The sequence below is a fragment of the Pleurodeles waltl genome, chromosome 2_2 (assembly GCF_031143425.1).
Source record: "Pleurodeles waltl isolate 20211129_DDA chromosome 2_2, aPleWal1.hap1.20221129, whole genome shotgun sequence".
NCBI classification, from domain to species: domain Eukaryota; kingdom Metazoa; phylum Chordata; class Amphibia; order Caudata; family Salamandridae; genus Pleurodeles; species Pleurodeles waltl.
In genome coordinates, this window is record NC_090439.1 from 1,016,007,985 (window position 1) to 1,016,024,733 (window position 16,749).

Sequence of the window (16,749 nt, forward strand, 5' to 3'; positions counted from 1 at the left end):
CGCAGCTGCTGCAATTAAATGTGCGAGCGCGGGCTACTGAGGCAATGGAATCATAAAGCCATCTCGGGCCCCTTCAATCCATTTACAGCCACCCCCTGCCCCTTCAGCTCACTCCTGCAGCTTTCTGCTTTCTCCCATTGTGACGCTTTTTCGTTTTTCTCTCCCTCTGTCTTTTCCATGTGTCTTTTGGTCGCACTAAATGCTTAAGGCAGAAAAATAAGTGCCAGCCCTCAAAAACGTAATCAGATCACAAATAAAAACTAGAACAGAAAGCATCGGAATATATTTAAAATGGATAATATGTGAAGGAAAGCACATGCCTCTGGATAGCATATTTTCAATGGCAGATGTAAATTTTCTAAAATCTGCTGTTTTGTACTTTGTGTTAAGTTTTTAAAAATGTAAATGCAGTAGCTCATGCTTACAATATTGATAACCGCTCCCAGGAAATTGATCATAATGGATGCAAAAATGATGACATTCCTGGCCAAGTAAGTCTCGTTGATCCAGCAACAGGTTTTCCGTAGTACTAGGGGTAAACACTTGTAATCCTCAGCAGTGGTGATCAGCACAAGAGCAGAGTGCAGCATAATGAGAATGGAGAATTGTATGATCATTGGCATCATCCTGCAGAAAGAAAAGAACAGGTCAATGCAAGTACGACTGCAACATAATGTGATAGTCTTTCATTTCAATTCCCACAAGTGTTATCGAAAAAGGATCATCACAAAAGTAGCCAGTCCCACCAGTCAATAGTACTGTGTGTGAGCAAAGGATGCCTCAAATTATGCCAATTTACTGTGTTTGTCATTTTAGATTATCTTGGCAAGAGTTACTAGGACATCTTCCCCAGCAAAGTTATACCACTGTTTTTACCAGGTTCACCTGCCTGAATCCCCAAGGAAGAGAACACAGAGGGCTCTCCAAAGTAGAACGAAGAGGGTAAAATCCATGCCAGACTTTCAGTTATAAATACTAGCTGTGCAGATGAGTTCAGGTGAGATGCACTGTATGCACATTTATCTTACGTTGATAGATTGGAAATCTAGCATGGACAAGACCCCCTTGGACTTGCATTAGAAAGAAAGTTTTTAATATATTAAGGAACCTATGTGATATTTTCTGTCCTAACTATGCGCAATTGTGCGGTGTGTCTTGTCAATTGATTTTCGAATTGGAAGAACCCAGACTCCAACTTGATGAAAACCTAACTTGACTAATTCTCATTCTGAAGAACTGGGGACAAAATTTATGACAACTGATATAAAGACTAATTGACCCATTACAGAATCCCATGTCCAAATTACAACAAGCATTTACAAATGCAATAAATATGATCATGCTTGACCATTTGTACAAGACACAAACATCAGCAAAGGCTTATCGTCCTGGGTTTCAGGGAGGGCCAATGTGTGAGTACACTAGAATTCACACGTAACTTATGTTCACTTGGGACATTATCTCTCTTTCTTTGATTCTGTGAGGCTTCCTTCCATGGACACATGGTGGAAAGAGGAGTGGTAAAAATGCAGCATGAGTACATTTGTATGTATGTTTCCTGGCCCTCTTTCTGAAACCCAGGATCAACAGTTTTGGAAAGAGGATGACAAGCATGCATGTGACTGTATTAATGGTCATATGCACTTGCCCCTGCTCCTTTTGAGTCTATGATGCATCCTGTTGGACCCTAGGTGTTGAATATGATTGCATGATAGTACACACGTTCACTTCACATGCTCTCTCAAAGCAAAGTAGAGTCATTCACACTTTAATGGGTTACACAGGGTGCTAATCAAGACAATCATTGCATCCAGTGCCAAAAGGGCAGAAGAGCTACACAGTATTCATGATTTAAGTCTCATGTCCCTGTTAGCCACCCCCGTTCTTCTCTTTGGTCCGAATAATTTATGGACCAGAGGGAACAGCCATGGTTGCTGGGATATTAAAGCTGTGATGCACCACTTTACTTGCACCCTCCTGACACCATGTGCGCACCGTATTTACAATATGGCGCACAATGGCGCACGTTAGGGCAATAGTATCATAATTTATGACGCTATTGTGGCACTTTGCAGGATTAGCGCCATAAATTGTGGCGCTAATCCTGCAAAGTAAAGGGAGGCCCTTTAAAAGTAATAAACATGTCATTTTAATGGCTGCTCTGAGCAGGCATTAAAAATGATACTAAAAATGGTGCAGTGAAAGATTGCAAATTTCACTGCGCCATTTTTACGGGCCTCCCTGCGCCAGAATGCCCTCCTTGCATACATTATGCCTGCCTGGTTCAGGCATAATGTGGTGTAAGCGGTTACAAAGTGGTGCAATGCAAGCAATGCGCCACTTTGTAAAAGGGGCGAATGAGAATGGCCTCCTTAATGCTACATCAGCGTAAAAACAATGGAGCTGGTGTGGCGCTAAGGCTTTGTACATCTGGCCCTAAATGAGATGCATCTTTTAGAGAATATAGCAGAGGACGTGCAATCCACAAATTGAGGGCCGATTCAAAAAGACAATTATGAGTATGTGAAGCAGTACTCCTGTAGGTCTTTTTTATGTGCTCTTAGACACCTTTGTGAATTGGCCTCAAGTCATCTCAAGGGGAAATACAAGCGGATCATTATGTACAATTAGTACAAAAAGAAATTACTGCATCCTCTTTCCATTTTTACTAATAGGAAGTTGGACAATTCATGCACAAATCATTTAGGAATCATTTAGGAATGCAAGAATATGTGAAAAAGTACTCATGTAATACCACTCCCTGGATTAATAGATGCATTTTTAAATGGACCTTTTTTTTCAGAAATCCTTCAGTTTGGATGACATCCCACTCTCTGTATTTAATTTGTTATAAATGTAATACAATTACAAATGACCCTACCACTGATCTTATTTGGTAAACAAAGTGCACGGACTTCCTGTTGGTTAAATGTTAAGATAGCTTCACAAGTTAAGGCCCTTGCTGCAGGGATCTGTAGCACGTTTCAGGGTTTAATACTAGTAAGATATTTTAGGAGGTTAAGGCTCTTGCTGGAGAGATGCATGTGTAATATTTGTTTAAGTCACTGACATGGGTAACTTCTCTGTTGGAGAGTTTTGCATGGAATATGTAGGGCACAAACATTAGTTTTTTTTATGTAAACGTTTTAGTGAGTCAATAATATTGTAGAAGAGATCATCATGTACTCAACAGATCACAGTTTGCAATGCTGGTAACTTCCTCCATTCGTAGGAGAGAGTTAGGGGCTCTTCAAGGTCTTCCCAGATGGCATCTGAGGGCAGACGGGAGCGTGTGTGGAGGTGGGGAGCAGGCATTCAGAATCCAGTTATTATTGGGTGGCAATGGTCCCTGACCCACTGCAGATAAAGAGAAAAGCTTGGGGTGCTTCAATGCAGATTCACAGGTGATGTCAAGTGAGTGCTACGTCATAGATAGTTTCATATGTGAGTGGTGACCCATTTGTAACACCAGGAGTGCTGTTGCATACTCAAGCAAATTTTCTTTGTGAAAGTATGTTCACATATAAGCCTGGTGTGTGAGTGAAGGTTTACTTGAAATTAAGTACATTTAGTAGGACTTATTCACAAAACTGCACATTGTAGTATGTTAAGTAGTACTAAAGTAGTATTACTCATGTATACTAGCAATTGCCATTCATACAGCTAAATGTGGAGACCTTGTCCACGGCTGTTGAGCTTGCCGCACAAGATAAACATTTTGTAGTAAATGTGGGAGGAACAAGGGGTATTGGTTGAAAAATTGAGAATACCTACTAGTATATGGGAGCAGATTAGGGATGAGAAAGGAACGTCTTAAAGAGGTTTAGGGAGGAACATGCAAATACAAACATCCACCCACAAAAAATTAAACGCATTGCTATTCAAAACTGCACTTCCAAACTTACTGCAACAAAAAATTACCTAAAACAGACATAAGTATACTTCAGTCAAGCCTTGGACGAAGACCAGCACGCCACATGACAACTCACAGGTACTTCAACAGATTCCGATAGAAATCAATGGAGGCAGAAAATGACAAGAACCTCCCGTAGAAAATGATGTTAAATAAAATAATTTATTTTTAATTTTAATTCAGACACACACAGGCACCCACACACACACACACACATACATTAAATGTTAAAAGGAATATTACATTTAACATTTGTATTAAGAATTTAATAAACTAATATGTAATTTGTAAAAAAGAATAATTAAATTAAATGTTTAATACAAATATCCGAATTAATTAAAATTCATTAAACAAGTTTATAAATATTCTAGTGAATATAGTTAAATATAAAAATTATAGTGAGGGTGGAATTCTTTTTTGGAAATCATTTTAAATAATAATAAGTATATATAAATTAATGTATGTTATTTAATTAACTATTGATACATCATTTCATTGACTACTTTAATGTACCATAACATTTTACTTTTTCGCACTAGATTATTCATAATTAGTTTAAGTTAATTCACATTTGTATTTTACAATACAGTATTTAAAAATGTTTTAAAAACAAATATCACACTTTATTTTTTCCTATAGTTTACCATATGGAGCTCTCTACCCTGAAGGTGGATAGCTCCGTCTATGTGGGAAAAGTTACTAGTAGTAATTTTACATTTGTGAAACCTATATAGATCCACTCATAGACTTAAGTATGCTTATTCAGAATTATGAGTAATGCCAGGTGTGTGAGTGCTTGTGGACCAATTATCCCAGATATTCAAGTGGAGACCCACAAATAATTTCATGTCAATTCTGAATGCTTTCAGGCCTCTGGTACATAACCCTGCATCATGTAAGATCTGTGAGTGCAGATTCATTAATTATCCTGAGTGCGTGAGTTCATATTTCAGAGATGATCAAGCATATGTACAGATCCAGAAATGATGACAATTGTGGTAGTGTGAAGTCACAAATAATCAACTCAAGTCTCTGAGTTCAGATGGATAGGCGATGACAGGTATGCGTGAGCATAGTCCCAGAAATACTATGAGAGTAGGTTGTTTTATAATGTGTGAATTCAGACTAGCAAGTGATTGAGTGCCACTTCACAGCTGATGTGTGGTCAGTAATTTCAGCTATCTGCCTTAAGAATTAAGGATAGTCTGTTTCTAGTTCATGTAGTATTTTTAAAAGAAATAAGCCCTATCAGCCCTCGTTTACACAGCACGACCAGCCTTACAGTTCCACCGAAAGTGCTCTACTATGTTAGTGGGTGCATGTTTGGTGAAAAATCCCCACCAAAGTGGTGGGATCTCTAAATATGGCCAAACTTAAAATTAGTCTTTTTGTGTAGCCACAAGTAGATGCAGGCCTAGGGAGTTTCAGGCAACACAAGTGTGCAGGTACTCAAGCGTTCTCCCTTTTGACATTTTCAGAAGTTAGACAAAAGTGTCTATGGTGCTGCAGCACTGTTAGCAGCAAGTCCAATGGGACCCCAGTTTCAGTTATAACCACTCTGTTGGTATGGCAGTGTTCAGTGGTGCAGTGATTGCCCTCTCCTCGGGTACTCCCAGGTCCAGATCTTGTACAGCAGAGTGGAGCCACGCACGATGGATGTGGTAGTGTCACGTAGGTTTTCATTATTCTAATGAGGCTACTGGATTTGGGTGGCAGAATCACATACATTGTGTGGTATGAAGTACAATTCCACACCATGTGACACCTGTCGGCCTAATTTGGGTTTTCCGGCTAACTAGCAGTGCCTCATCTCCACCCAAGAGCAGGGATGATTGTGGTAACCCGGTGCATGACTAGAAAGACTCTGCAAGGGAATCGTGGTCAATCAGATCTCGTCCCTTTCTCTCGGTTACACTAGCCTCATACAGGCAAAGACAACAGAGGCAGAATATAGTTCAATAAGGGTTTATTGAAGTAACTGCATCTTAGATAAAATGGAATGTATTGCAAAAAGTAGGATGATAAAACACAATAAAAGCAAGAGTGTGACAAGGAGAGTGAAACACAAAAACAGTCCCACCATGCTGTCACTAGGAGTGATATATAGTTCTCCCACTTACTCTATGTTCGAGCACAGCATAATAAGCCTAATCCGCCCTTCAGGTTTCCCTCTGGGAAAACATCTTCCCTCGTACCTGAGTAAGGAAGCCTGTAGTCTAGAAAGACACCGTCCCCATGTAGGCCAGGGGTTCGGCAGTCTAAGCAAGCAGCTGTAGCCAGGCAATTAGCAATCAGCATGCAGTCATGGTCATCTGGCTGGAATCTCCCTCTAAAGTGTATGGGACAAAGGCGTGTTTTTATTATAACCAGTTGACATTCTAAGAAATGGCCCCCTGTATGAGTGTGTATGTTTCTGTGAATGTTGGAAACACAATGTACCACTTTGCCTGCAACCCTATTTGACTTCAGCCTTGAAGAAAGCACAAAGTTAAATGAATATCCTACTGAAAACGTAATGCTTTCCTAGGCAAAAGGACAATTAGAGAGAAATAAAACAAAGCCTCAAATGTGGCTTTTTCTAGAAAAATATAGCGATGCAGAATAAAATTTAACTGGGCTAAAGTGCAGCAGGCCTAATTTGCTAAAGGAATATGTCTAAAATATGGCTAAAATAGCTATACAACAGTAGCACCCAGCAGCGTAGGCTCTCCCTGCCGAGCAGGGCTGCCGATCGGTTACCAGTGATCAGATCTACTCCCACACAGCGGACTTAAAATGTAAGTTGCTCTTCCTCTTAGTTGGGTGGCTAGTATGATCATCTGGCTCCTGACCTGAGCTCCAGTGAGGGTGCAATGTCCTGGGCAGCATATTGGTGCACCTCGGGGACTTTGTCAGACACAGATCACCGGATGGGGGCTCCACCTGCTTATCCTAGCAGTTTTCCTTTGGTCTAGGCGGCGGTCTGAACTCTAGGCCAAAGTGGTACTGGCAGACCCTCCTGGCATATGGAGTTGCAGTGGTAATCACAATCCAGGGTCAGACTCTTCTTATGCGATAACACTCACTATGGTGGCATCTACTGACTTATGGGGTTGCCCATGGCGGCAGTCACAGGTTCTGCACACCTGGCCCGATCTCAGGTCACTGGTGACCCCCTCTGGCATATGGGGTCACTGCAGTGCGATGGTGAGGCTTGGTGCTTCCTGCCTAGTGCTTCTGATATGATGTAGGATAAAGCAGTAATCTTCTGGATATGAGGGTCATAGAGCAAATACTGCATATGAGCAAAGGTCCAATCAGTGCACAGCCTCACACCTTCCTCAGGGAGTCCCACTGGACCTCGCTCCCTTCAACACTCTCCTCTCCCTCAAAGGGCACACTGGTCTTGGCAAGCAGGCAGGCAATGGTTCTTCAGGTGACCTCAGTGTCCTGGGTGATGTCCTACTCTTGGCAGGTAGACTATCAGTCCTTTGTCCCCAGTCCTAGTCATAGGCAGAAGTCTTGCAGAGCTTCCCCTTCTCACACAACCTATCTGGCTGCTTGACAGATGACAATTGTTTAGAGACTCAATCTCCCCTTCTTACAGTCCTCTTCCAGACACAATGTTGATGTTTTATTTTGGGGTTCTGCTTCTTTTGAAGTGAAAAGTTTTCCTATTCATCTTCCCTCATGAAAGAAGTCTGTCACAGCAAGCGCAACTCCAAAGCTGTTCCACAACATAATTCATGGTAATGACTTTATCATGGGAGTGACTGGAGTTTAAATCTGGATGTCAGCAACAGTGATATGTGCACCACAGGGTTAATCCCAGAGCCCCAGCACTGATCTTTATGATTCTCTTATCAGTTCCATCTCCCTTCTTGAGATGCACCCAGACCCCTTCCAAGTGAGTTATTACTGAATAATAGAGTAGTACTTTGAGATGGAAAGTCAGTATCTTACTTCCTTCCAGTTTGCCCCACCCTAACTCACCTGAATGCAGCAATACACATATCTGTCTGGGGGGATTCCTCTTCTCCTTATGTCTTTACATGACAGGACTGGGCTTCTCAAAATGAAATCCATGGTCCTCCATACCATGTATCATTGCAGGCATCCTTCTTCAGTGTGTGTTCCTAGCACACTTTTCTGTTCACATTAATAAATCTATGCATTTTATCTTCACATGAACAAATGCATTCAGCACACACACTCAGTATGTGAGTGATGCAAACTCTTCATCCTTCATTAATTGTACTTCAAGAAAGCATACATACACCCAGCACATGCGGTCCCTGTGCACATACTGCACATCAATCAATCAATCAATCATCCTACTCACCCAATAGGGTCTCAAGGCGCTGGGGGGGGGGTGCTACTGCTCGAATAGCCAGGTCTTGAGACGTTTCCTGAAGGTCAGGAGGTGCTGGGTCAGACGTAGGTTGTCGGGGAGGGAGTTCCAGGTTTTGGCGGCGAGGTGGGAGAAGGATCTGCCGCCGGTTGTAGTACGGTGAATGCGGGGGACGGTGGCAAGGGTGAGGTTGGTGGAGCTGGCAGGTGGGGACGTGGAAGTTGAGACGCTCTTTCAGGTAGGCAGGCCCGGCATTGTGGAGAGCCTTGAGAGCGTGGATCAGGAGTTTGAAGATGATTCTCTTGTTGACGGGGAGCCAGTGAAGGTCTCTGAGGTGGGCTGAGATGTGTTCGTGGCGAGGGAGGTTAAGGATCAGGCGTGCTGAGGCGTTCTGAATGCACTGAAATTTCCTCTGGAGCTTGGCTGTTGTTCCCCCATAGAGTGCGTTGCCGTAGTCTAGTCTACTGCTAACGAGGGCGTGGGTGACCGTTCTTCTGGTTTTAATGGGGATCCATCTGAAGGTCTTGCGAAGCATGCAGAGGGTGTTGAAACATGAGGATGAGATGGCGTTGACTTGCTGGGTCATGGTGAGCGATGAGTCCAGTATGAAGCCGAGGTTGCGTGCGTTGGTGATGGGAGTTGGAGCGGCTCCTTGTGTGGCAGGCCACCAGGAGTCGTCCCATGCTGATTTGTTGGAGCCGAGGCTGATGGTCTCAGTCTTATCTGACTTCAGTTTGAGGCACCTTACCTCCATCCAGTTGGGGATGGCGTGAAGTCCATTGTGGAGATTGGTCTTGGCGGTGGCGGGGTCCTTCGTGAGTGAGAGGATCAGTTGTGTGTCGTCCGTGTAGGAGACGATGTTAAGGCCGTGGGATCGGAAGATGTTGGCGAGCAACGCCATGTAGACGTTGAAAAGGGTGGGGCTGAGAGAGGATCCTTGGGGTACTCCACAGATGGTCTTGGTGGCTTTTGACAGGAACAGAGGGAGGCGGACTCTCTGAGTTCTGCCGGAGAGGAAGGATGTGATCCAGTCCAGGGCCTTGTGGCAGATTCCAGCGTCGTGGAGGCGTGTGCAAAGTATGTGGTGACAGATGGTGTTGAAGGATGCCGAGAGGTCAAGGAGGATGAGGGACATGGTTTCACCTTTGTCAAGCATGATCCTGATGTCGTTGGTAGCAGCTGTGAGAGTGGTCTCGGTGCTGTGGTTCTTGCGGAAGCCGGATTGGGAGATGTCGAGCAGGCTGTTGTCTTCCAGGATGCATGATAGTTGGCTGTTGACTATCTTCTCAATGACCTTCACTGGGAAGGGCAAGAGGGAGATGGGCCGATAATTCTTGAGGTCTTCTGGGTCTGCCTTGGTTTTTTTTAGCAGGGCGTTGACTTCAGCGTGTTTCCAGCTCTCCGGGAAGATCTTGAAGGAGCAGTTGATGATGGTACGGAATTGGGGGGGATGATTTGGCTGGCTTTATTGAAGACATGGTGAGGGCAGGGGTCGGCGGGTGATCCGGAGTAGATGATGCTTATGGTCTTGGTGGTGTCCTTGTCATTAGTGTGGGTCCAGGCTTCTGGTGGAGAAGATGGGGTTGAGTGTGTGGCCTGCTGAGTGGGTGGGTATTGTGACGAGTTGTTTGAGATCGAGGTTGGCGAGGTTGTCAATCAAGGCTGAGGAGTTGCTGTCGTTGGTGTTTTCTAGGTGAAAATTCAGGTCGCCGAGGAGCAGGTAGTCCGTAGAGGTGAGGGCGTGGGCGCTGATTGAGTCGGCGATGGCATCGTGGAACTGAAGTCCGGGGCCTGGGGGTCTGTAGACAAGGGTTCCTCTGAGGGTGGTGTTGGCATTGACATGAATCTGGAAGTGCAGGTGTTCGGCGGCATCGATGGTGTCGAGGGTGTTGGTTGATATCCTGATGGTGCTCCTGTGGACTATGGCGATTCCTCCTCCCGGTTTGTTGATGCGGTCTCTGCGGGTAATCTTATAGCCTTCCGGAATGGCTATGGCGATGTTGGGTTCCGAGGAGGGGTCATCCATGTTTCAGTGAGGAAGGCGATGTCTGGGGAGGTTGAGGTGAGAAGGTCCCAAAGTTCGATAGCGTGCTTATGGCCGGAGTGGGTGTTGAGGAGGATGCAGCTGAGGTGGCTGTTGTGGGTGGAGCTGTTGCAGTGCTTGGTGGCTTGAGAAGAGGTGAATTTGCATATCCGGCAGGAGAAGGGTCCATGGATGTGCTTCGGGGTGGCTAGGACGCAGACGGTGGAGCGGCCAGGGTTGAGGGCATGGAGTTTGTGGGCCGTGTAGCAGTCTAGTGTTGCGGGGGTGCGAGGGGCACGGGGACTGGCGCTGGGCGCGGTCCAGGCACGGACGGGCTTGCCGCTGGCACGCATCTGGCGCAGCGCGTCTGCTGCATGGCTGTGCAGCAGCCGCAATTAAGAAGGGGAGGTGAGAGGGAGGAGCAGCTGGGAGGTGGGAGGATAGGGCGAATGGGGACGCGAGGGGGGTGGGGCCGCAGGGACGCCGCGGCGGGAGACGGACAGCTCAGCGGAGCCAAAAACGGGAAGTAGGTGGAGCCCAAGCAGACAAAATTTGGAACAAGCACAGAAATGGCAAAAAACTAAAGAATACGAGCGGTAACACGAAATGGCAATAAAACAGAGAGAATGCAAATGGTAACAAATACACACGAAGTGCCAATAAAACAGAAAGAATACGAACGGTAACAAGAACACACTCACATTACATACGGACCCCACTAGACACCAGGGACGAGGCGCAGGTGGCAGAGGGCCTCGAACTTACATCTCTCATGTAGTGTATTCCTCAAGGCATACACACACCCAGAATATGCACTAACCACAAATGTATTGCATAGTATTGCCCAGTCCTTATACTGTACCCTTTGCAGGGAGACATTTGACTAACGCAGAGTCACTACTCCTGCACCATGCAATGACAATAAAACTAATCTTCAGAATATGCATACCTATGTCCAAGTCCTGGGAAGTCAAGGGAAAGCTATAGTTTTAAAAACATCTTGATTTACACAATTTAAACCAACCACAAGAATTAGCATTTTCTAAAACCAAAATACAACCCCAAACAGTTTTATAGTACTTAAGTGACAGTGTGCCTCTGTTTAATTAGTATGACACACACAGTTATTCCTTGGGAGCAGGTTTGTCAAGGGGCCGTGTAGCAGTCTAGTGATGCGGGGGTGCGAGGGGCATGGGGACTGGCGCTGGGCGCGGTCCAGGCACAGACGGGCTTGCCGGTGGCATGCATCTGGCGCAGCGCGTCTGCTGCATGGCTGCGCAGCAGGCGCAATTAAGAAGGGGAGGTGAGAGGGAGGAGCAGCTGGGAGGTGGGAGGTAAGGGCGAATGGGGATGCGAGGGGGGCGGGGCCGCAGGGACGCCACGGCGGGAGACGGACGGCTCATAGGAGCCAAAAATGGGAAGTAGGTGGAGCCCAAGCAGACAAAATTTGGGACAAGCACAGAAATGGCAAAAAACTAAAGAATACGAGTGGTAACACGAAATGGCAATAAAACAGAGAGAATGCAAACGGTAACAAAAACACACGAAGTGCCAATAAAACAGAAAGAATACGAACGGTAACAAGAACACACTCACATTACATACGGACCCCACTAGACACCAGGGACGAGGCGCATGGCCTCGAACTTACATCTCTCATGTAGTGTATTCCTCAAGGCATACATACACCCAGAATATGCACTAACCACAAATGTATTGCATAGTATTGCTCAGTCCGTATACTGTACCCTTTGCAGGGAGACATTTGACTAACACAGAGTCACTACTCCTGCACCATGCAGCACTCAACATCTATCTGTTGTGGGCCAAAGGTGAGTTGAGCACACAGCAGAACTTTTAAAAAGGTGAGTGAGCTTTTAGGCCTCACTCCATTGAGACAGGGTATAAAGGTCCTGTTCACTATTACTGATCACTACATCGCATGCTTCCACCATCAGGCTTGTGCTGCTTTTACTCCTGCTGAAGGTGGTAGCCTTCGACCACTATGAGGGTTGCTCTGTGGCGCCCTCCCCACTTTGACAAGACTGCAATCCATGAAACAGGCCTAAGTCATGACACAGTCCTCTGATCAGTGTTCACCTATAAAAAAACAGCATTAGGGATCCAGACAACCGGATAGCTGGGCACTCAAGGCAGTGATGCAGTGATACCTGTCTCTTACCATGCAGAGTTTCTGTCCCAACACCATTTACCCAAATGCTACTGAGAACCACTGAGTCCTGTGAGTGCAACAGGACCAATAAGTATCTTCAATATCTGAGTTGCTTGACGAGCAGTTCATCAGAAATGGTGCCTTACTTTTGGTCCTTCCATGGGTCATACTGTAGGTTATTGGCCATTGTTGGTAGTCTTCCTGTTGTAATTTAGACTTTAGGGACCAGTTGGAGCAGAAGCTGATCTCCACTTGAACTGTGGCTCGACCATCACAGCCCATTGGTACCACTAATTGGACACTGGAACTTTTAATTTGGAATAGATTGTTTTGGTTAAAAACTAAATATATTTTTTTATTGGAGAAAATCACAGCTCACAATTGGGTGGTGGGATATTGAGTGTGTAAAATATTTTTCCTTTTGACATTTCTGGCTGATTTTCAGCTGTGTAGTATTAACTCCACTAAGTTATCCCAACAGGACAAACTGCAGGTGAATCAAAGCACATTTGATACACTGCATCACTCTGACTCGCACCTCTTATTCCATTGACCAGGGACGGTATTCCTATTCTCACGACTATCCTCAGGAAGGGATATGGTCCAAGGGTTTCCAATGATCTCTAACCCTTGACAAACCTGCTCCCGAGGAATAACTGTGTGTGTCATACTATTTAAATAGGAGCACACTGTCACTTAAGTACTATAAAACTTTTTGGCGTTGTATTTTGGTTTTAGAAAATGCTAATTCTTGTGGTTGGGTTACATTGTGTAAATCAAGATGTTTTTAAAACTATAGCTTTCCCTTGACTTCCCAGGACTTGGACATAGGTATGCATATTCTGAAGATTAGTTTTATTGTCATTGCGTTAAACCACTGAGATAGTTGCATTTTTGATGTTGTTTCTGGACATATGAGCTGCTCTGAAAACGAAAGGGAATACTGGTAAATAAGGGAGTAGCCAGAAAATTAAAATACTCCCCACTTTGATCCTTAGCTTGAATGCCATCAGGTGAGTGCAGCAAGTAGGCCGTATCCAGCCTACAGGAGCTCCCTTCATCCCACCTTCCATTCACCTATCTCTCCATCCTTTAAGACTTTCATGCATTCAGCCAGCTATCCAACTTTTCATGTTTCAATCCAACCATCCTTTCACCATTCCTTTACCATTCTGTCTATCTTTAAACTCTTCTAGTAATTGTTCTGTCCTTCCACTCCCACCTCCCATCCATATATCCATTCTGTTTCATCCAGCCATCATTTCACCCTCCTTTTATCATCATTCATCCAGTCTTCCATTTGTCCATCCACTTATTCATCCAGCCTTTTATAACTCTAGCCATTCTTTCACACACACACATGCAAATATTGTTTTAAATTTCAAACCATTAGTCCTTTCAACCTTGCATTAATCTTTTCTTGCATACTGGCCTTTCTTTTTGTCAGTTTCCTTCGTCTTTTTATATGCCATTAATTACACTCTACCTTCCAGCCCTCTATCTCTCACACAGTCTTAGTAGCATAGCCACTGTGCTGTCGGTTTTGGTGCAAGGATAGGGGCCATAGCTGTTATTTAGATTATAACATACAGCAAAAATCAGAGTTCAGTGGGCCCATTTGCCTTTTGGCCCTGGTTGCACTGCACCTGCTGCACCTATGAAAGCTACGCCTCTGCAAATTATTTTCCTCTCTTTCACCTTTTTTTTCTACGATAGGCTTTTCACCTAGGACCTTTCTTACGGTTTCCCTTACATGGTTTGTTAAGAGCTTCTTTCTGCAGAGCTGCAGACATACAAGAACCGTAAATAATTATGTTATCACCCCTCCCCTCCCCTCCCACTCCCCTTAAACTGTGAAAGCAGGTGGGGGGGGGGGGTGTTCTCTACACCACTGCTGGTAAAGCAATGGATCCACATCCAGCAAATATGAGTATTTGGCAAATTCATTCAATAGGCTAAGGGAACTATTCAATGTAAGGTAGTTCACAAAAAATGACAGCCGATGATACATGTTTAAAGTTCAGCTCAGGCACTAAGCTATCCCAGTGCTTCCTGTACACAGGGCCTTTGTGAGCACATGCCCTATTTTTCTCTATTTTCACAAAACCGATGTAGGAAGGAAAGTATTTAATGGAAAGTATTTTTCCATGAAAGCAAACAGTAGTTTCTAAACATCATTTTTAATTACGTGGTCAGAGTTGCCAACTTTGAACTGGAAAACCAGGTTCAAGTCTCGGCATTGGCTCAACATCTTGTGATTCTGGGCAAATCACTTAATCTCTGCGTGCCTAAAAAAACAAAAAAACAAAAACAAGGATTATTGTGTCCTTGTGTAATGTTAATGGTGCTCATACCTTCGGATGGAGCTCAGGATATACAACTGCAAAATAAAAACAAACATGCATTTACAATGCAATGGGTCTCACGTATGCTTGAGTTAAAGCTACTAGCATTGTAATCTCGTAACCGGACTTTTCTTGCCACTTCAACTGAAAATGAAAAGGAAAACAGTTTCACATAAGCAAGCCGACGGCCGTCATTACAATGCGGATGCTTTAAAGAATGCAATGCTGCACTAAATATTCACCTCTTTATCATAAAATACAACAGGCACCCAAGCATTGGTGCACGTTCATCGGTTAAATGAAAAACTATGTGCGATTCCTTTTTGTCAAAGGACACACGGTAACATGGATCAACACCGAAAAGCAAAAAACATGGATGTAAAGAGAAATAAAATGCAGTTACTATAGAATACGCGAAAAACACTCAAGAGCAATGGGTGGAGGTTTTAATAGTGTCAGGCTCATAAGTAACCAGCAACACTGGCTTTGCTGTTTTAATTAAACAATTATGTAATAGCTCTTCTAACAGAATTAGAGAAACTTGTAGCTACTGTATAAATGTTAGCATGCCAAAATTAAGCAGTTAAGGTCACCAGCCACAATCAGAGCCTATTTTATCATGCCTACAAATAAAGTTGGTGAAATATCGCCTCCCTGAAAGGACTAACCCTTTCTTGCTCAGGTTTCACTATACTGGCCGCTTAGTCGCACTGTTGGCCATCAGATCAGCAAGTGCAGCTTAGGCTCAGAATATAAAAGCATGGTTTGAGACATAATACACAGCACAACATATGTAACTAAGGCAGCACACTTTACAAAGACTGAAGGGGCCCAAGAACACAAACACGCAGAAAAAGTCACAACTGTCAATGTCTGCACCAGACCGAATTCCAAACAAAATACCGGTCCGAATATTCAGGCAGATAGCACTCTCGGCTAAAAAGCATTTTTTTAATCAGAATAAACTCAGTAATCAGGGAAATAAAAAGGGCAATAGGTGAGGCACAACCGGACTTACCGGGAAGAATGCTTCAGAGTGGGATAGTGTAGATAAACAGCAGGGACGGGAGCACAGGAAGGAAAACACGTAGAGAGCGAGGGCGGTTTCAAGGGACCCCTTAAAGTGGTAATGCCAGTTATAGCCTTGTGGGGCCCAGAGCTACCCTCACAGTGTTTTCTGTATGTTTTTGTGCCTGTTTCTCGTTTTTACAGTGTATTTAGTTTGTTTAAATGAATTGTGAGTTACATATTCGCTGTATATAAATGCAGGCGTGTGGGATCACACTCATACAAACATTGTGCTTTCAGTCACTAATCAGCAGGGCACACCCTTGAAGCAGCTCTGATAGGAGCACAGCAGCTGGTCTTTTCCGGCTATGGCAGAGGCAAAGAGGAAATCAAAGCTCTAAATTCCAAGCCAAAAATGGGAGCTAAGATAAACGAGGGCAACTGGAAAAGCCTCCCTCTGCTGTTGGTTTTATGTTTGCGGAGGGAGCTGGTGGGGAGGAGGGACTCAACACACACCCACAGTGTAAGACCAACAGGCAAATACTAAAAACAAAAAGCCTCCTACAAAAGACATAAATAGGACATAGCATAATTATATAGTAGTTGGTGCTGCTCCCAAAGTGAAAAAGGCAGGACAAAGAGGCAGAACTGACCACTAGCAAGCAAGGATTTTTAAAGGACACTGGAACCAACAAAAGAAATCGCTGGAACCCTCAGCATAAGTATATTTAAATGTATACAACACGTCGACCACTTATGCTCAACCTTAAAAGGGCTATTTCTCCAAACAATGCAGAAATCCCTGATATGCAGAGACGTTGCACATGTGGGCCCCAATCCACAAAAATATTCTTGATATGTGTTTGCAAGGATCATGAAAAAATTATAGTTTTGAAAGACAAGATAGCCAGCCCAAATTGATGTGTCTAAATGTATCTGCCTATAATGCAAATTCTG

The 16,749-nt window shown here is 44.1% G+C and overlaps 1 protein-coding gene across 2 annotated transcripts in view; it reads right to left on the minus strand.

The window, feature by feature from the left end:
* Nucleotides 1–16,749, minus strand: part of ADCY8 (adenylate cyclase 8) — a 915,978-nt gene that overhangs the window by 147,427 nt on the left and 751,802 nt on the right. For both annotated transcript variants that reach the window (XM_069220762.1, XM_069220763.1), the window contains one exon: nucleotides 426–627. In XM_069220762.1, coding sequence (XP_069076863.1) covers nucleotides 426–627 — 202 coding nt within the window. The remainder of the gene's footprint in view (nucleotides 1–425; nucleotides 628–16,749) is intronic.